The sequence below is a fragment of the Muntiacus reevesi genome, chromosome 4, assembly GCF_963930625.1.
Source record: "Muntiacus reevesi chromosome 4, mMunRee1.1, whole genome shotgun sequence".
NCBI classification, from domain to species: Eukaryota; Metazoa; Chordata; class Mammalia; order Artiodactyla; family Cervidae; genus Muntiacus; species Muntiacus reevesi.
This window is the reverse complement of record NC_089252.1, coordinates 157,850,721-157,872,355: the sequence shown is the minus strand read 5'-3', so window position 1 is coordinate 157,872,355 and position 21,635 is coordinate 157,850,721. Positions and strand designations below refer to the sequence as shown.

Below are 21,635 nucleotides of genomic sequence, written 5' to 3'. Positions count from 1 at the left end.
AGAAATGATTAATGCATGTTTTTAAAATACATGAGTGGTAAGTTGATGGAGAATCTGAAAACGCTTGCTTGTTAAATAAGTAGAAACTCATATGTCCTCCTAAAAAGGAAATCTTGGGTTCAAGTGACAACTTGTCTTAGCCAGACCATATTTTATTCCAATGTCTTTGTAAACATAGTTAGATACTAACAGAAGAGAAAACTCTTGTAGAAATCAAGTATAAATATGGAAATGAGCTTTTTTTTTTTTTTTTTTGCAGGCAACTAAATAGCATCTATTGCTTGCTATAAAAGCGAAGCACTTAAGCCTTCAAGTAGGCAGCATAAACTTGTCAAATTTAAGTGTGAGGATCTGAGCTTTAGTTCATATAAAATTTGGATTAAAAAGGAGTGATTAGGTGGGTGGAAAGAGATTTTGTGTTCCTAACCTGATTTGGTTCATTTTTTTTCCTGCTATAGTTCAACACCTCCTGAACATCAACATGTTCCTTTCTGCTTAAGACAAATCAATTATGATTTCCCTTTTAAGCAAAGCAGTAATGATGGAGGAATGAACTTCCCACCTCCCATCCCCCTACCCCTAGTTAGAAAGACACATGTTTTGAACTCCTAGAACTTAGTCACTGCACTTTCTTGGTAAACAGATTTCCTTTGAGTCATGCTGGTCCTACTGAGCACTACTATATTTGTACAGAGATCTAAAAACCTTGATAAGAGCAGGGTAGTAAGTGAAAAGGTTTGTAGTTAGGATCCCACAAGTCATAAGATTGTAATTCACAAAATCTCCAGTCTAACCTTTGTATAAGGTTACTGTGATGCCTTTTACATTTTGACAGGGGGTTGAGGGTTTAATGATTCAGAGGCTCCCTGGCGAGGTCACACCAATGTACAGTATTATCTTTACATCTCATTTCACAACCATATCACTTTCCCTTTAACTCTGTGGCAGTGGAAGAAGCTGCTGGGTTTTGTTCAGTTTGATTATTTAAAAAGTGGGTGGTTTCCTATACTGATAGCAATGACTTCTCTACATCCTGTTTAATAATTTGATGCATTATAATTTCCTTTTTTTTAAAAAAAAGCCAATTCTGACCCCAAATGCTGGGAAAGATCTCCATTGCTAGGAAAGATAATACAAAGACTTTAAGAGCTATATCTTTTTAGAAAGGTGAAGCACACAGAATAAGAATAAAATGGAAATGTTACAAATTAGCTGGTTAATTAATTGACTTAGGCAGATTAATGAGATGTATCATATAACACTTCATCACTTCTGGCAAACAGATGGGGAAATAATGGAAACAGTGATAGACTTCATTTTCTTGGGCTCCAAAATCACTACAGATAGTGACTGCAGCCTTGAAATTAAAAGATGCTTGCTCCTTGGAAGAAAAGCTGTGACCAACCTAGACAGTGTATTAAAAAGCAGACATTACTTTGCCAGCAAAGGTCCATCTAGTCAAAGCTATGGTTTTTTCAGTAGTCATGTATGAATGTGAGAGTTGGACCATAAAGAAAGCTGAGCACTGAAGAATCGATGCTTTTGAACTGTGGTGTTGGAGAAGACTCTTGAGAGTCACTTGGACTGCAAGGAGATCCAACCAGTCAATCCTAAAGAAAATCCGTCCTGAATATTCATTGGAAGGACTGATGCTGAAGCTGAAGCTGAATATTTTGACCACCTGATGTGAAGAATTGACTCATTAGAAAAGACCCCAATTGGGAAAGATTGAAGGCAGGAGGAGAAGGGTACGAAAGAGGATGAGATGGTTGGATGGCGTCACCAACTTGATGGACATGAGTTTGAGCAAGCTCCAGGAGTTGGTGATGGACAGGGAAGCCTGCCATGCTGCAGTTCATGGGGTCACAAAGAGTCAAACATGACTGAGTGACTGAGCTGAACTGATCATATAACAATATGGTTTTGTTAGATAAATGCCAAACTTCCACCATATCATGCACAAGGTAAACAATTTGTTATGCATGATCTGACCCATGTTAAAACTGACTGTATTCCTCCTAGTCACTGTATGGCTAGGACTATATAACTGTTCAGACAACTGGCTAATGTTTAAAGGAACAATCACCAAACTCATGAATTATGTTTTATATTTATTTGGTATGATTTTTTTCTCTTTGTAAACATTCCAAGAAGGTATCAGTCATTACTTTGACCTGTTATTTAAAGAAGGTAACATCCTCCTTTGAAATATAAGACCTGTGAAAGTAGGGTAATTTGCAATTGAACAACAACAAAATGTTAAATCATTTTTTTCACTATCAATGCAGAATATACTGTTTCAAAAGATATTTAATTAACTTTGTAAATGCATTTAAAAAATAGAAACTAAAATAATGAATTTAATTTTATTTCCCTGAGATTTAACTTATTAGGCAAGAGGAAGTCTAGTTTTCAATCTTTATGAACATCTTAATACTTAAGGTCCTACAATGTTCTAGGTATCATATGAAAATATATAAAAGAAAAAATGTCTTTGTCGCTCAAGAAACTTAAATTCGAAATAAACACAGACGAGTAAGTGAAAGGAATTCTCTGTTTGGTATTTGTCTGTGTTTCCCAAGGGTAGTTTTTAATTTAAGTAAAATCAAACAAATAAATAAATGGCAACAACAACAACAAAAATCCTTCCCTGAAAGTAATTAATAAAAGTGTAGAAACGGATGCTTCAAGACAGCATTCATCATGTTCTGTAATCAATGTAAAGGATGAAAACCCCAAATACCAGTATTCCTTTTTTTTGTTCTGGTAATAACCACGTTACCATAACAGGGCTATAATTTGGGGATTAGAAATGTGAAAGAATGGGTTGAAGCTTAAGCTGTTTATTACACATGAACCACAACGATGAATAAAGAAGTGGGGAAATTCGCAGAATACCTATCAGCCTAAAGAACTATCAACAAATGCTCTTGCAGAGCCTCTTGGACTGCTTGTGTCTGAAGCTCCCAGCAGGGGCCTGTGAACACTGAGGATAGCTTTCTTCTGGCAGCAGTTAGAGCTTCTGGTCAGAGGGTATCACTGGGCCCATTCTAGAAGTGCCGGAAGAAAAGGCCACAACAATCCCCCAGTCCTTGATGAAATGTTCCTTATATCCAGGTAAAACACATCCTAGGCTCCTGTAATACAAAACTTCCCATATTCTAGGTTTCCTAGATTGTTAGACTCCCACAATTCTTTCAGACACTATCATATTTTGATCATCAAATAAACTTTCAGTATTCAAATGCAGTACAGGCTTGAGGTCTACTGACAGCTAACAGTTCTATGAGAGGCATTCAGGCTAGACTGCTTGCCTTCACCAGGCTGAGGTGTGCTGCACCTCAAATATTTGATTTTAACTAATTTTTGGTACAGTGAGCTTCCCTGGGGTCACAAATCTAGATGACTCAAGCTGCCATATTCATAAAGCCTTCAGGATGTCATTTAAAGGCAGAATAAAGCACCAGGAAGAAACAATTATTCACTGAAAGCTTATGGGTGTGTGTGTGCGCGCACTCAATTGTGTCTGACTCTTTGCAATCTCATGGACTATAACTCACCAGGCTCCTCTGTCCATGGGATTCTCCAGGCAAGAACACTGGAGTAGGACGCCATGTCCTACTCTAGGGGATTTTCCCAACCCAGGATGGGTAGCAGTATAAATTAATCTAATGATCTTTTTTAGAGATGAGTTGTTCAGAGCAAAATGTGTACAAGTCAGTCTGTGAGGGGCCTGGACTACGGGCATGGAGTTTGGTTTGATGCATAAGAGGGAGCCTCTCCAGGGTCACGTGCGAGGGCTGGGGAGGGGTCTGGGTGTTTGAGTTCATGTTGACTTCTTCTGGTCTCTCTGAAGTATGAAGTGTCCTCTTCTTTCTCAAAACCCCCACAGCACAGTACGGTTATGTTTTTGTAGCCCTGTATTCTCCTTATCTGCTTGTCTCTTGTGGCCCTGTTATGAATAGAACTCATCGAAAGCAAAAATCGTATTTTATTTGTGTGTTTGTTTGCTTATGCATTTATTTTTCTGACTTTGGACACCACCTATCTCATTTATTGGCTATTTTTACACCCACTGCATGCCAGGTCCTGAATGAAGGCGCTGAGTACACACATAAAATGCTCTCAAGGAGCAACAGTGTAGGACCGGAAGGCCACCAGGGGATACGTCTTTGTACTAAACGCAGTGAGAGCACAAAGCCAGCAGCCACGCCTGTGGAGGCACAAGGGAAGCCTTCGCTATGCAGTAGACTGATCTTGAAACATGAAAGGCGTGTAGACGTATCAACATGCACACAAGCCCACGGAGAGGAGAAATGGTGTGCGGCGTCTTGGTGCCTATTAGGTTTGGATTTGCTGAAGCATAAACCAAGAGAGTGTTGTTCAACAATAATACAGCTCTGTCCCCAAAGAACCATTTATCACAGTAAGACATTCAGACTTGATTCCGCAGGATTTAGGAAGCCAGGGGAGAATCAGGACATTAGGAGCGCATGGCCGGATTTGCTTTTAGATTGATTACTCTGGTGGCAAGAAAGAAAACACTATGTGTGTGTGCACGTGTGCGTGTGTGTGCATGTGTGTATGCATGTGCGTGTGTGTGTGTGTGTGTGTGTGTGTGTGTGTGTGTGTGTTGGGGTTGGTGGTGGAGAAAGCAGGGAAGAAAACAACATTAAATGTAGGGAAACCAGCTGGAGGCTGTTGTTACAGTCATGGTTCAGTGATGAAATACATTTTCATTCTGCATTCAAATTATATTTGTTCAGTGTCTACTCTGTGATGACTTTCATGTATTTTCTTACGTTTTAAAATTTTATTCTTATTTCAAGTGTATAAGATGAGGACTATACCCAATTTTTTCTTTTCTTTTTTCTTTTGCTTCCTTTTCCTTTCTTCTTCCTCCCTCCTTTATTTCTTTCTTCCTTCCTTTTTTCTTTCTCTATATTCATGTAGGATATGAAGAATCTGAGTCTCCGAGAGGCTGATACTAGGTAAAGGCAGACTGAATTTCACAGAGACTAAATCGCCCACAGTCACACACACATTGAAATGTTGTAAAGTGATTGGCCTCCAACTAATAAAATAATATTAAAAAAAAAAAAAAATAAATAAATGCTGGCTTTGGGATTCAAACTCAATCTTGTAACAGAGCTTTTTATACTACACCTGACATTTGCTATAATGAGAGGCAGTGTGCTTCACTGCAAAGGGAAATAGACTAGGAATAAGATGTCTAGATGCTAAATACTGCTTAATATTTCACTTGCTTTGTCACCTTGATGAAGTCACTTAATTTCTATGGGCCTTACTCTCTGCATCTTTGAAATGTCCATGTGTTCTCTCAAGGTCTAATTCTATGATTCTGTGAATTTAATTATGTTTATTTGGATGATGTTTATTCTAGCAAGTTTGTTAAGAGTGGGACACAGCAAGGTGAAGTAAAAACAAGACTGGATTTATTTAAGAATGAAAATGGTGGAGGTGGTAGAGGAAATCTGAAAAGTGCCAAATTTAGAAAACACTATAAAGGAAATATTCACAGTTCTAAAGACTGGGTTTCTCACCAACTGAAAAACCACATTTCATATTAATCCCAAGGTAGGCTTCCCTGATAGCTCAGTTGGTAAAAAATCCGCCTGCAATGCAGGAGACCCTGGTTCGATTCCTGGGTCAGGAAGATCTGCTGGAGAAGGGATAGGCCACCTACTCCAGTGTTCTTGGGCTTCCCTTGTGGCTCAGCTGGTAAAGAATCTGCCTGCAATGCGGGAGACCTGGGTTCAATCCCTGGGTTGGGAAGATCCCCTGGAGAAGAGAAAGGCTACCTACTCCGGTATTCCAGCCTAGAGAATTCCATGGACTATACAGCCAAGGGGGTTGCAGAGAGTCGGACACGATTGAGCAACTTTCACTTCTCTTTCACATACACGTGGACTTCCCTGGTAGTTCAGTAGTTAAGAATCTGGCTGCCAGTCCTAGGGACAAAGGTTTGATCGCTGGTCTGAGATGATTCCATATACTGTGGGGCAACTGAGCCTGTGCACTGCAACTACCAAGCCTGCCCTCTAGAATCCACAAGCCACAGCTGCTGAAGCCCGTGGACCACAGAGCCAGTGTCCCGAAACAAGAGAAGCCACCGCGACGACAGGTCCAGGCCCTGCAGCTAGAGAAAGCCTGTGTCCAGAAAGACCCAGCAATTCCAAGGGGTCACGAAGAGGCAGACGCAACTGAGTGACTTTCACTTATTAGTGGAAAAAGTGACTATTTTGATAACAAAAACAATGAGAAGCAAAACTGTTGAGGAGGAAAGATATCGGGCTGTTTTTTGGAACGGCTCAGTAATAAGCAATCAATTGACAAATATATCTAAATGACTTTTCTTCTGGACAATTTGTTGAATAAGTCAAAATAAATTATAAGGCCATAAAGATTGGAGAAGAAAGTGTCAAAAAGTGAAACTTTGATATGAAAATGAACTTCCTTAAGGAATAAAAATACAGAGTGAAATCAGAGAATTTGGACCTTTAGGGAGATTTTTATATTATCAGTTAACACACAATCAACAGTTTTCATCTCAAAGTCTCCTAGAATTGGGTTGTGTCACACTAACTGTGCAAAATTTTAAACGAAATATCCCACGCAACAACCTACCTCAGGGGAGACGTCTGTAATTCCAAACTGGGATAAACTCTGATGCAAAACATTGATATTGAGTGAACGCAGCACTTCTTCAGATGGCAGAGCATCAGAAAATCCTGCTTTTCGATTTATGGGGGACACAAATAGTTCAACACTGTTCTTCTTTTCCTAGTAAAAGCAGATTATTTGTATATGTTAGTAGACATGTGAAGCAAGTTTGGGAAATATTTTTTGGTTTTCCTCTAGAAATACTAAAGAAAACCAGAAACTTAGATTCCTAAATGGCATCTTGGAGATCACTTTTATTAAGTATTCTCTTGTACACTTAAAATTACCAGCCCAAAGTCCCAAAGCTTCAAATGGCCTTCTTTCAATTGTTAACATGCCTCGTTTTCTAATTTTATATTTCACTAGATGCTGGTTTATTTTCTATTCAATACTATAAATTTTGAGATATATTGTTTAGATGTTTCCTGAGAAATTGTGTTTAAAGAAGTATTTTAATATCAAATGAACTAAGCAAAATCTGATTTAAGAGTAGAGTTATTAGACATCATCACCCCATCTTATAACTTGCATTAATGTGAAGACTGGACTAACTATGGAAGGCAATGCTGTCTTTGAACTTACTTCCCTGATCCTGTTTTTCACCTTAAATATGTCACACTCTTAAGATTTATTGTTCAGTAGAAGTGCATGTGTTATGCAATGATATCATGTTACTTTTCTATTAGTCTGACCTCATTTGCTGAGGCAGGGTGAGAGGACTTCTTACCATAAATGGGTGATGTGTCACACACCCATAAAATACAAACACTGCACAAACTGATGCTGCCATTGATAGAGTCTCTTTCACAACTTACACAAAGCACTTGTAAAGAAAATTGTGGTTAGCTTTTCTTTTCAATACACAGGGTTCTATCCTGCTAGAAAACTTTCTTTTTTTTTTCAGAGAATATTTTCTTTGAATGCCATTTATCAGAAGTTCAGTCAGGCATCAAATGGAGGACAGCTAGCAATCCAGGGAAAAATGTTTCTGTGTTTACAGCAAACAACAGCCAACAACAGGATATCACATAATGCTGATGTGAAAGATGCTGGTAATAATTCAAATAGTTTACAATCTAATAGCAACAATAGTAGAGAGAGACCCTTGTTTTGTACTTGTTATGCTCCCCTGTGCCTTAAACCTGTTACCTCCAGGACAGAGGTATTGTAGTCATTTCATTTTGTAAATGAAAGAACCTAAGTAACCTGCCTTAGGTAATAGAGCTGGGACACGGCCAAAGTGGAAATGAAATAGAATTCTGGGTCTGTCGCCACAGCACTTACTATGCTTCCTCAGGTGTCATCATAACTCAAACTATTACAAAAACTACTCTTAGAAATAGACATGCATAAATGGTGCTAACATTTTCTGAGGATATGCATATCCCACTCTAGGTGTGGCAAATTCCTCTTTTATCCTTTCAAAGAGCCATTATACTCTTTAAATCTACACACATAAAAGTATATCTAAGATATCTAAGTATATATATATATACATATAAAACCTAGCTCTAAGACATCTATAATACCTCACTTCTCACTTGAGTAAGGTACACTCTGGATATAAATAACTTCTTTCAAGATAATGGGAAATGCTATATTTCTTCTTTTTTGGTATTGTTAAAAAATTGTTTTTTAAAAAATCTTATTTAGTCCCAGAGATTAGCTGACTCACAGAATAAAAGTTATGATGGGGATGAAAGTAATTTACCCTCCACACAGGAAAAAGGAAAAGAAATAACAATTCTAGACCAAAATTAAAAGCAAATTCTTCTCCATATGTGGAAATGCAGGTATTGATGTAGTATAAAACTGAGCCCGAGCAGGGGCCTAAGTGTCTAGGGCAGGAGAACGCGAAGTTCTTGCTTGAGTTTCTAAGGCAGTGGAAATTAAGAACAATTTTAAAACTGTAAAAGATTATTCCAAAGTCCCTTTTCACAGGAAGCTTTGATAATATGCTTTTTACAAAGAGAAAATCATATTTTTAATCTGCCTTTCTTTGCCTTTGCTCACACCCACCTTCAAGTACAGATGGGAACATGTAGTTGGATGATATCAAGGTCCCTAAATACTGAAGAGAGGAGGAAAAGAAAGGATATGGGTAATTGATAGGTCTAAAGTGGGCCTAATAGAAAAGATCCTTTGGGCTTACTTTGTCCCACTTCAGTTATCCATCCAAATTTTCTCTTGACTTTTCAAGACTATTCTTGCATTTTCCTTGGACTGCTGTCGTTAAGGATGGTTCTTCTTCACTCTTTATTCAAAATCCTCTGCCTATGTGTTCACTATCCTTCATCCTCCTATACCTGAAGGAATTTTAATAGATGCTGTCTGGAGACAGAGTCTTACCTGATACAAAACATTTCTCTCTTAGGGAGAATATTTTGGGAGGAGTATCAGGGTGGTGAGACAGGTATTCAGGGCCTTTCTATTTATACCTACCAGGGTAGCTAGTCTTGAACTATGAGAAAGTTGACAAACATTTTCTGTAATGGACCAGATAACAAATATTTTAACTTTCAATTTAGACAGACAATCTGTTACAACTACTCAACTCTGCCATTGTAGCATGAAAGAAGCCTTATACAATATGTAAACAATTGGGTATGGTTTGTTACAATAAAACTTCTTTGACAAAAACAGGTGTTATGCCAGATTTGGCTCATGGGCCATAAAACTACAGCATGGGTGTTCTTTATTATTGTTCATTATTCTTGAGCCCTGCAATAAAGATCAAAGCTTATACTCTGGAAATGCGAAATGTAGGTATCTTACAATGAGGCGATTGATGTGCACTTGCTGGGGTAAGAGTCCTAAAGCTGCAGCTACTCCTTGGCGAAATATCCGAAGCAAGGTTATGTTCAGCCTGTTTACATCCATTTGCAGTGTCTGGAAAATAAAAAATTCAAATTATAGTAAATCTTTGATTTTCAACATTCAGTTCCTGATGGATGACTGACCACAATTCCTGTGACTCTGAGAAATTCACAGTCATGGTGTTTTATTTCATTTTTAATGGAGATAAAATTATAGGGACATTTTATGTGAAATTTTAAATGGTGTTACTTAAGAAGATGGTACATTGTATATATAATAATGTGATTTGTCTAGTTATAATCAAGAATTCATATGAATGATCAATTCACAAAGAATTTCACTGAAATGTGTACTGATTTATTTTGCTTTAAGTCCAGATGATAGAATAGAACATGCAGCCAAGTACATTTCAGTAATCCAAGCCAGAGGACATCTTTAATTTGTGTTCACACACAGTCACAGAGAAGAAGATTCTGTGTAAGTTCCATAACACCAGACTTGGCAGTTTCTCTATAGAGCAATTTGCTGCCAGTGCAAGGCAAAAGAATGAGCTGCAATGATGCATTTTCAAACTCTGGTAAAGAAATCAATGGAACTGATGATTGAGTCTAAGGTAAATAATTCTTATTCAATTGCTTGGGCAAGCACTCTTAATTTTCAAATAGCTTTGGAAAAAGACAACTAAGTATTTAAAAATTCCTAAAATATAAAACAAGTTATGCAATTAATACTACATCCTTAATGAAAGCCATGGGTGCTGTTATTACATTCAAATTAGTTAACTATGTATTTTTAAAAATCCTTCATAATCACTTGAAATGGATGCTTTGCAAAGTGGGAAAACAAAACCTTTAGGAATTTCTTATTTTATGACGCTTAATTCCCCAACTTGACCATAGAAGATTACCAGTAACTGTTAGATGGCTGCAATACCACCTGTTCTATAAAGTTAGGAGCAGGTCTATGTACACACTTTTGTGATTAAGCGATTGGCTTTAAGTGTAATCTACTAGAGTGTAAGAACGCTTAGAGGACCTTCTCCCAGTTTGCTGTTGAAAGAAGAATTAATACTGCTTCAATAATTTATAGCTTTGTTAGGAAATAATTTCTCTATACATAAAGTTGATACAAAATAAGTGATTGGAAACGACCAAATACTGTACAGGACTGTACAGGTGGTACAGTGGTAAAGAACGTGCCTGCCCAATGCAGGAGATGCAGGAGATGTGGATTCAATCCCTGGGTCAGTAAGATCCTTGAAGGGGGAAATGGCAACCCATTCTAGTATTTTTGCCTAGAGAATTCCATGGACAGAGGAGCCTGGTGGGTTATAGTCTCAGTTCAGTTCAGTTCAGTTGCTCAGTCATGTCTGACTCTTTGTGACCCCATGAACTGCAGCACGCCAGGCCTTCCTGTCCATAACCAACACCCGGAGTTCACCCAAACTCATGTCCATTGAGTCGGTGATGCCATCCAACCATCTCATCCTCTGTCATTCCCTTCTCTTCCTGCCCTCAACCTTTTCCAGCATCAGGGTCTTTTCAAATGAGTCAGCTCTTCACATCAGGTTACAGTCTCAGATCAGTTCAGTCACTCAGTCGTGTCCGATTCTTTGCTACCCCATGAAGCACAGCACACTAGGCCTCCCTGTCCATCACCAACTCCTGGAGTCTACCCAAACCCATGTCCATCGAGTTGGTGATGTCATCCAGCCATCTCATCCTCTGTCGTCCCCTTCTCCTCCTGCCCCCAATCCCTCCCAGCATCAGGGTCTTTTCCAATGAGTCAACTCTTTGCATAAGGTGGCCAAAGTATTGGAGTTTCAGCATCAACATCAGTCCTTCCAAGGAACACCCAGGACTGATCTCCTTTAGGATGGACTGGTTGGATCTCGTTGCAGTCCAAGGGACTCTCAAGAGTCTTCTCCAACACCACAATTCAAAAGCATCAATTCTTTGGGGCTCAGCTTTCTTTATAGTCCAACTCTCACATCCATACATGACCACTGGAAAAACCATAGCCTTGACTAGACGGACCTTTGTTGGCAAGGTAATGTCTCTGCTTTTTAATATGCTATCTAGGTTGGCCATAACTTTCCTTCCAAGGAGTAAGCGTCTTTTAATTTCATGGCTGCAATCACCATCTGCAGTGATTTTGAAGCCCTCCAAAATAAAATCTGACACTGTTTCCACTGTTTCCCCATCTATTTCCCATGAAGTGATGGGACCAGATGCCACGATCTTAGTTTTCTTAATGTTGAGCTTTAAGCCAACTTTTTCACTCTCCTCTTTCACTTTCATCAAGAGGCTTTTTAGTTCCTCTTCACTTTCTGCCATAAGGGTGGTGTCATCTGCATATCTGAGGTTATTGATATTTCTCCCGGTAATCTTGATTCCAGCTTGTGCTTCTTCCAGCCCAGTGTTTCTCATGATGTACTCTGCATATAAGTTAAACAAGCAGGGTGACAATATATAGTCTTGACGTACTCTTTTTCCTATTTGGAACCAGTCTGTTGTTCCATGTCCAGTTCTAACTGTTGCTTCCTGACCTGCATATAGGTTTCTCAAGAGGCAGGTCAGATGGTCTGGTATTCCCATCTCTTTAAGAATTTTCCACAGTTTATTGTGATCCACACAGTCTCAATAAAGCAGAAATAGATGTTTTTCTGGACTCTCTTGCTTTTTTGATGATCCAGTGGATGTTGGCAATTTGATCTCTGGTTCCTCTGCCTTTCTAAAACTAGCTTGAACATCTGGAGGTTCACGGTTCATGTATTGCTGAAGCCTGGCTTGGAGAATTTTGAGCATTACTTTACTAGCGTGTGAGATGAGTGCAATTGTGCGGTAGTTTGAGCATTCTTTGTCGTTTGAGATTATAGTCTACGGGGTTGCAAATAGTCAGACACAAGTGAGTACGCACGCACACACATACACAGAAATCAAAGGGAGTGGGGGAGGTCAAAAGAAGTATAATGGTTTCCAATCAAAATGTACACCCAACTGAAGTCTATACTGCTTTTGCACCTTGGAGTCTTTTAATACTTGCGTAGGGGCAGAGGCCATAGAGCTTGGTCATGTTAGGTAGCTGGAAGACTCCTGGCAAAAACCAGAGATCCATAAAAGGGAAGAACCATTGAAAAACTCTATCCAAACCCTAACTATAAGGTACAACTTGTTTCTGGAAAGAGGAAAAGGAGAATTTTGCTGGGAGTATGTAGAAAAGGTACATTCATGCCATCAGTAACATTTAAAAAAAAATCAGACAAAAGCCATTTAATGATTCACAATTGTTTGTTATATTATTCTGTGTGCTTTTCTATGGTTTAAAAATGTTTCCTATATACAAAAATATACTTTGATGCAGTGACTTCTCAGGTGGCACAGTAGTAAAGAATCTGCCTGTCAATGCAGGAGACACAAGAGATGAGGGTTTGATCCCTGGGTGGGAAAGATCCCCTGGAGGAGGAAATGGCAACCCACTACAGTATTCTTGCCTGGAGAATCCTATGGACAGAGAAGCCTGGCAGGCTACAGTCCATGGGGTCACAAAGAGTCAGACATGACTGAGTGACTGAATACACACACTTTGATGCAGAAAGTAAAACTGAAGTAGGGTAGGGAAATGCAGTAATGAGAAAAACCCAATACTTTTAAGCACATTTTATATTTTATAAAAACGTGCTTTATGGAAAATCCAAAAGATTAGAAAAACTAAATCCATCTGGTGGCTCTGAGAAACAGAGACTTCCTCTTATCTAACAGCTTACTTTCAGCTCTGCAAAGCTGTGGAAGCTGCCAGTAGATATTGGACCTTGTATTGGAGACTGTTTACTCCCTCCCTTTGGAAAGCCCAGAGATGGGTTCCTCTGTTACTGCACGCACTGATGAGGAACCACTGACTTCTGGCTCACCAGAGTGTTTGTCGGGCTGGGGGAGCAAGCAGGCACAGCCCTTGATTCCCATGGGCATGATTTGGAGCCAACAGTCTATGCTGAGAACTGTGAGCCAAGGGGGTGGTGTACACACTTGAGAGCTCAATTCCCAGGGCCATGATTAACTTGAAGCTTGTAACTGTGGAAACAGTATTAAAGTCTAAGTTTCTCAGACTGAAATGGCAAATGGATGTGAAATGGGAACTCAAGATTTAAAATCACTCAAGATGGCATCATTCCAAGAAGGTAAAACTGTGCCTTTGAAACAGAAATTTTAGATTCCCTAACTAAAATAAAGGAGTGAGTTGAAGCAATTGGTTTAAAACTCCAATCATCCGGTTCATTGCATCAAATATTTGAATAATTTACCTCAGTTCTCTGCTTGCCTGTGAAAAGCTAAACTGATCTCAGAGCACATGCATGTATTTCTGACTATTCACCATAAAAGAGTAATGCTAAAATACAGTACAAACAAGCAAAAAATGTATTGGAAGGCCTAATACATGCCAGACATTATATACAATTACAATTTGAGAAAAAGAAAGGGTTCTAGAAAAAATGAAAATTTTATTTCAGGGAAAATAAATATGACTTCCTATAATAAAAGAATATATGTTACCTTCTTCCGCTTGGAGAGATGCTAGAAACACACAGCTTTTTCTCATCCTATTAAGTTAGATCATAACAGCATATAAATTTCCATGGCAATAACAGTGTCACAACTTCAAAGTTACCATATAACAGTGCAAGAAATATTTCAGTCTTATTCTAAACCCATTTGGTCATTCCTACTATTTAACATACAAATGACTGAACATTTTAAGTTTAAAAGAAATTACAGTGCTTTTTCCAAGTACGAATGGTAAGCCATTTCACAGTAATGAATGGTGCAGATAGAGTTACTATCCCAAACAACTGAGTACTGTTATTGATATTACCAATATCTAAACATATAAAAAATTAAGCATGGTAAAAATTCAAAGATTTCAAGCTCTATCTGTATTTAAATTTATTGGGCTTCTACCTTCCAAAGAGATTCCTGAGTCAGTTCCTCTGATCTGGGTCCCATGTCCCCTCCCCCAAGTCAACTTCTTCCCACAAAAGAAATACCCCTGTAATATAACTTTCTTTCTTTGGTCACTAGACAGTCTACTAAAGCATTTGAAGCCTATGAGTCTTAGATATAAATCAATTTGAGGAAACTGATTAAAATGTAGCAGCTGAATTTATGTACCAGCATTATGTTTAAATTGTAAGTATGCAGCTAGTTTTTAGTTATTTCTATTTAAAGGACAGTTTGAATTATTTTTGCCTGGGGGGAGTCAGTTTTCTAAATGTTAGTCACCTCTTGAAGCTTGGTCTGTCATCTGATCACCCCCAGTAAGAGTCAGGACCACACCTAGTGACCCTAATGGGGGAGGAAAGCCAAAGAGATGTCCTCAAAGCGCTCAAAGAAGTCCAGTTTCAATTCCCAACAGCCACAAACAATCCCAGCTTCCTTTAGGACCAAGCAGGTCAGGAAGACTCCACTCACCCCTTCCTAAATTTAATGTGTGCTCACTGCTACCCAGGATCTCTAAACTCATCCTTGGCAAGGAGTTTTCCCTTTTTGGCCAGCAGTTGGAATGTCAAGTGATTCCCAAGAAGAAAAGCAAAAGTTGCTCTGTCTCTGAACAGAGAAGAAAAGCCTGACCTATTGGAGGAATTTTATACCATCACTCAATCTTTTCTTCTAACTCCCTGTGCTATCCTCGTCTGTCACTTACATACTAATCTTTTTTATTTCCATGTTTCATGCTCCCACATTTCTTAGTCACACCTGCAGCCTTCCACCTGACTGTTCCATTTATACTTCAAGCACAGTATTACTCAAGTTGAACTTGCCTTTTCCCCTCTCCTCATCCACTACCAAATTTACTTCTGTTTCTATATTTAAGAAAATATAATGCTGTCAGATTTCCATGACCTCTCTTTCCCTTCCCTTTGTTTGCATCTTTCAGTTCTCTGACAGTACTCTATGTTGAACTTTAGTTATTTTTGTTTAAATTTAATAATAAAAATTCATATTACAAAAATTTTAATTTTAATATATATAGTAAAAAATGTAAGCATGCTTGCCTTCTCCTAACTTTTCATTTAAATCGTCAGACACAACACTGCTATTTCTTGGGTACTCCTGCAAATATTTTCTATGCATATAGAATGTAGAATAATGTATATTTATTATACACCATGTTTATTATTATTAAATACAAATATGATTAAATTACACATATTGTCCATAGCTTGCTTTATTCCACTTAATATATACTTAATTTATTAAATATATCCCAGATATATTTCTGTATTTATAATATATACTGTCATTGAATATCATATTTTGAGTCTCACCTAATAATTTCTTACTATAGTTTCGCTGATCGCATTGACTTTATTATTTTAGTAGATCTAAATGTGTTTTATGTTATGCTATCTTTTAAAATTTGTTTCTATATCTCCTTAGTTTTCTGTCTTTTGCTAAGTGGTCTTTTTTTTTTTTTTTTGGTCATTCTAAATATTTTTTCTTCAGGTGCCTATGTTCATAATATAGATATTGCTTGATAATATATTTAAGTCTTTATTTCTTGATTTGAAAACTTCAGAAAATATTTACTAATTGCTGCTATGAAAAGTGAGGAAATGTACATCTCTTCCATCAATTATCATGATCATCTTCCAGTTTTTAGAATTACGTTATTATTTTTGTATTGTTATATTTGATGATATTTATGTTTTTATGTAATAGAGACTACTCACTAAACCTATTGTTTCCTCCTGGTATCTTAGCCCATTTATATCTCGGTGGAGTCACCAATTAATGTAAATTAAAGTGAAGTGACATTTTCTGTCTGACGCAGTCTTCTCTACCCTGTCTCTTCCCTCTGTCTATAAGCTGTATGGGTCCAGCGTGACTCTGAAGACTGTAATAAAATGATGGAGCCATACAAAAGAAGATGCATAGGACCTGATCACTGCATGAAGCAGAGGGCCCATCCAACACTTGTTAAACAGCGATATGAGTTAAAAATAAACCTTTATTGCATTAAGTCACTAAAATATTGGAATTGTGTTAGCACTATTTACACTAAAGAATATATTCTGTAATTAAAATCCATAAGGCTCTGTAGTGTTAGTTACATATTCATAGTAAAGATCACGACCAGCTCTTTTTTAGAAGGGCATACCATTCCTGAATTCTTTATTTCGATGTATCTCTTATTTAGCCGTATTTCATTATCAAGTAGATTCTTTCAAGCAGGCTTTATAAGCACTGTTTCCTCCCATGCTATATGTTTGAAAATGGCATTGAAACATGTAAGTTATCACATGTGAAGTGAATCGCCAGCCCAGGTTTGATGCATGAGACAGGGTGCTCGGGGCTGGTGCACTGGGATGACCCAGAGGGATGGGATGGGGAGGGGTTCAGGATGGGGAACACATGTACACCCATGGCGGATTCATGTCAATGTATGGCAAAACCAATACAATATTGTAAAGTAATAAATAAATAAATAAATAAGAAAATGTATTTATGGTGCCTTTACCAATAAATTACAACTTGGCTGAATATTAAATTCTTGATTCAATCCTCATTTTTATTCTTTGCCTTTGAACTCTGCTGCTATTATTCCAATGCCTCTTGGCACTGAAAATTGCTGTGAAAAATGCCCTGGCCTGAGGCCAGCCTGTCTTGGAGATAACTTGCTCTTCTGCCTGCAATCTCATAGGAGTCTTTATTTTTTAAAGTGAAAAAGTTTCACCAGGACGTTTCCTGATTTGGTAGTTTTTGCAACATACATGGTCTTGATGTCTACACATCCTAGATGTCTTATTTCAGAAGTATTTCTTCCTATTATACATCTGAATGATCTTTCTTCTAAATATTTTTTGGTTCATCTTTAAGGATACTAATTATGCAATTTTATATTCTTTCTTTTTAACCACTTTATTGTTTAATATACTTGTTTTCTCTTACCACTTCTTTATTTCATCAAAATTTTCTCAGGTCTGTTCTGTGTTCTTATATGTTTTCAATAGAATCTAATCTAATTCTTTGGTTTCTAGTGTGATTTTGATTCTGTAAAGTATGTTTTATTATTATCTTCATTTATCTTTTGAGTTCTGTCAGTGTATTCTTTGTGATGCTTCAGATAAGATACATCCTCTCTTAACTGTTTCAGACAGGAAATGGCACAAAACTTTCATTTATAGTTTCCTAATCTTCTCTACCCATTTTTAAATCTATTTTTTCCCAGAGTTCAGCTTCCTTTCTCTTTTAACATCCTCCAATGACTTTCTATTACATTTAGAATTAAATTCAATTACATGGCTTACCAGGCTTTACTTTATTTGGCTCCTGTTCCTTCTAAATTTCATCTCATATCTCTCCCTCAATTCACTCCACCCTTTTTTCCAGTTCCTCAAGCAAGCTGTGCTCATTCCCACACCATGGCCATGGCATCTGCCTGCCCACTGGATAGTCATTCAACACCACTATATGGTGGGTCCTTCTGATATTTCTGCTCTCAATTTAAGTGTCATCTCCTCAGAGGGGTTGTCCCAGCCTGGCCAATCCCTATCACATCACCCTGCTTTATTTTCCGGATAGCATTCCTCACTATCTTATAGTTTCTTGCTTCTTTTTTTGTTTGTTTGTTTGCTTATCATATACCTCCTTTCTCTAAAATGTGCCTGGAGGAGGGCATGGCATCCCACTCCAGTAATCTTGCCTGGAGAATCCCATGAACAGAGGCGCTTGGTAGGCTACAGTCCATAAAGTCACAAAGAGTCAGACATGACTGAAGCAACCTAGGATGCATGCGTTCACTAAAATGGGAGCGCCGCCGTTGTGGAAACTTGCCTTTCTGGTTCTCCATTATGTCTCCAGGACTTGGAATAGTGCCTGGCACTTGGTAGGTGTTTAATAAATCTTTGTGAAGTGAAGGAATATGTAAATCATCACACTCAACATTGTGTAGTTACTACGCTTGACCCATGAGTAGCACTCGCTTGAAAGTTGTGGGTCCACAAATACCCTGATTTCTTTCACTGGATAGGCACTACAGCATTACACAACGCAAGGGTTGGTTGGATCCAAGGATGCAGAACCTCAGATGCGGAGGGCCGACTGTAAAGTTACATTTGGATTTACAACTGAAAGTGGGGTCAGTTCAGCTAATTTTCACACTATTCAAAGATCAAAAACTATAATTGGGTGGGGCTTCAATGTTGGGCTTCCCAGGTGGTGCTAGTGGTAAAGTACCCATCTGCCAAAGCAGGAGACGTTAGAGACACAGAATCCATCCCTGGATCAGTAAGATCTCCTGGAGTAGGAAATGGCAACCCACTCCAGTATTCTTGCTGGGAGGATCCCATGGACAGAGAAGTCTGGTGGGCTTTGGTCTTCACAACTGAGTGTAAACACACACACACACACACACACACACTCTTTGACTACTGCACCATTCAGGAGGGGGAAAAATCAGTTTGTTTCATCTAACCAATTCTTTGAAACTTGTTTCTAACATGCAAAATCAATATCAGCTTCCTGAGTGGTGTGTTATACTGTTTGTAAATGGCACTTATCAGTGTGCATATTTCTTGTGACTAATTTGAAGAGTTTTAAATTTTATATTTCTAATTATAAAAACTAAATATGCTCATGATAGGAGCTTTAGAAACTTCAAAGAATTAGGAAAAAGAAATAAATATTATTCGTAATAGTTTATTCCATCACCCTGAAATAAAGCTTGTGGTGTTTTAGTGTTAGCTTTTTTCTAATATGTAGGTAATATAATGTAATGTGCACATATGTTATATATATGTGTGCATATATATCTAATATATAATCTAATATATAATCATACAAATATGTATTCATTTTAATGTGATGCTATAACTGCCACATATATCTATGCCTTTTCTCTTCCCATAATGTTAGAACTGGACATAGAACAACAGACTGGTTCCAAATAGGAAAAGGAGTACGTCAAGGCTGTATATTGTCACCCTGCTTATTTAACATATATGCAGAGTACATCATGAGAAAAGCTGGGCTGGAAGAAGCACAAGCTGGAATCAAGATTGCCGGGAGAAATATCAATAACCTCAGATATGCAGATGACACCACCCTTATGGCAGAAAGTGATGAGGAACAAAAAAGCCTCTTGATGAAAGTGAAAGAGGAGAGTGAAAAAGTTGGCTTAAAGCTTAACATTTAGAAAACTAAGATCATGGCATCTGGTCCCATCACCTCATGGAAAATAGATGGGGAGACCCTGGAAACAGTGTCAGACTTTATTTTTTGGGCTCCAAAATCACTGCAGATGGTGACTGCAGCCATGAAATTAAAAAACGCTTACTCCTTGGAAGGAAAGTTATGACCAACCTAGATAGCACATTAAAAAGCAGAGACATTACTTTGCCAACAAAGGTCTGTCTGGTCAAGGCTATGGTTTTCCCAGTGTCATGAATGGATGTGAGAGTTGGACTGTGAAGAAAGCTGAGTGCCAAAAAATTGATTCTTTTGAACTGTGGTGTTGGAGAAGACACTAGAGAGTCCCTTGGACTGCAAGGAGATCCAATCAGTCCATCCTAAAGGAGATCAGTCCTGGGTATTCATTGGAAGGACTGACGTTGAAGCTGAAACTTCAATACTTTGGCCACCGCACGCGAAGAGTTGACTCATTGGAAAAGACCCTGATGCTGGGAGGGATTGGGGGCAGGAGGAGAAGGGGACAACAGAGGGTGAGATGGCTGGATGGCATCACCGACTCGATGGGCATGAGTTTGAGTAAACTTCAGGAGTTGGTGATGGACAGGGAGGCCTGGCATGCTGCAATTCATGGTCGCAAAGAGTCGGACACAACTGAGTGACTGAACTGAACTGAACTAAATGTTAGGAGGAAACACTATTCCCCAACCCTGATGTTTTTATTCTGTGTGGTGGCATCTTAAATATAGTAATATTCCTGGTTCCTTCCCTCCTCAATCTCCCCGGGGGAGGGTAAGTGACATGTAATTGGTGCACTTGGAATGAGACACTGGGGCATATGTAGCTCTGTACTTCCTTTTGGGGTCTGCTTACCTGTAAAGACAATACAACCTGGTGTACTCTTTGCAAATAGTAAAGTAAGTTGTGAAGGCTCTGTCCCTTCCAGTGAGGCCCGAGTTGCCCAGTACTCTTGTGACTGGTGGGTGAATTTGCTAAAGAAGGAGAGGCAGTCATAGAAGTATACTGTCATGCTCCTAAGTCACAGTCCAGCAGCTCCATCAGCAATAAAGTTACATTTTTTATCTTCACAGGTCTGTTTCCTCTGTCTTCCTCAGGCAGGAGAAGAGAGATGCTATTTCTTGTCCCCCTCAAACACCAATACATGGTGCAACAAACCTAGACATTACATTGCACCCCATTGCCCAAACCCACAAAAGGCAAAAAGGTTCAACAACTATTTTTGTTAGTTGACCTTGATTTCAGCATGGATATTTACAGGGCTGGCAGAGATCAAGGAAAATCTAGTATATGGTGATGTGGAGTCAAGAGCAGTTTGTGAAAGAGGTTTGTCAATAATGCTGTATGCTGCTAAAGGTTATGAAAAATGCAGACTAAGGAAAGGGTCTTGGATTTGTTGATGAGAAATAATTGGTGCCCCTCAAGTAATGAATCTCAAAATGTGGTCCATGGTCCATTGGGAGGCCAAGTGAGTCCTCACTGGAACTTATTTGAAGGTGCAGGATCACTGTGTAGATATATGGGTGCCTGGGGTACAATCCCACAGACTTTCTTCTTTCCTAGGTATGTGTGTTCAATCGCTCAGTCGTGTCAAACTTTTTGCAATCCTTTGGACTGTAGCCCACCAGATTCTTCTGTCCATGGAATTTTCAGGCAAGAATACTGGAGTGGGTTGCCATTTTCTCCTCCAGGGGATCTTCCCGACTCAGGGATAGAACCCGAGTCTCTTGCATCTCCTGAATTGCAGGCAGATTCTTTACTGCTGAGCCATAAGGGAAGTCCTCTTTTGTCCTAAAGTGTCCCTTAATGAGTTTTTAAGGGTTAGTTCAATTTGATACTCATAAACTAAAGTTAATGTGTAATAAGTGTATATTGAGAAGTTGGTAGGGAAGGTGGGGTGTTAAGATGTGATTGGATACTGAAAAAACAGGC

General features: G+C 38.5%; 1 protein-coding gene across 1 annotated transcript in view; it reads right to left on the bottom strand.

Annotated features, from left to right (window-relative positions):
* PTPRR (protein tyrosine phosphatase receptor type R) overlaps positions 1–21,635 on the bottom strand; it is a 264,879-nt gene that overhangs the window by 113,237 nt on the left and 130,007 nt on the right. Inside the window, exons 3-4 of the mRNA XM_065932177.1 lie at positions 9,460–9,573; positions 6,649–6,804 (exon numbers count right to left, since the gene is read on the bottom strand). Coding sequence (XP_065788249.1) covers positions 6,649–6,804; positions 9,460–9,573 — 270 coding nt within the window. The remainder of the gene's footprint in view (positions 1–6,648; positions 6,805–9,459; positions 9,574–21,635) is intronic.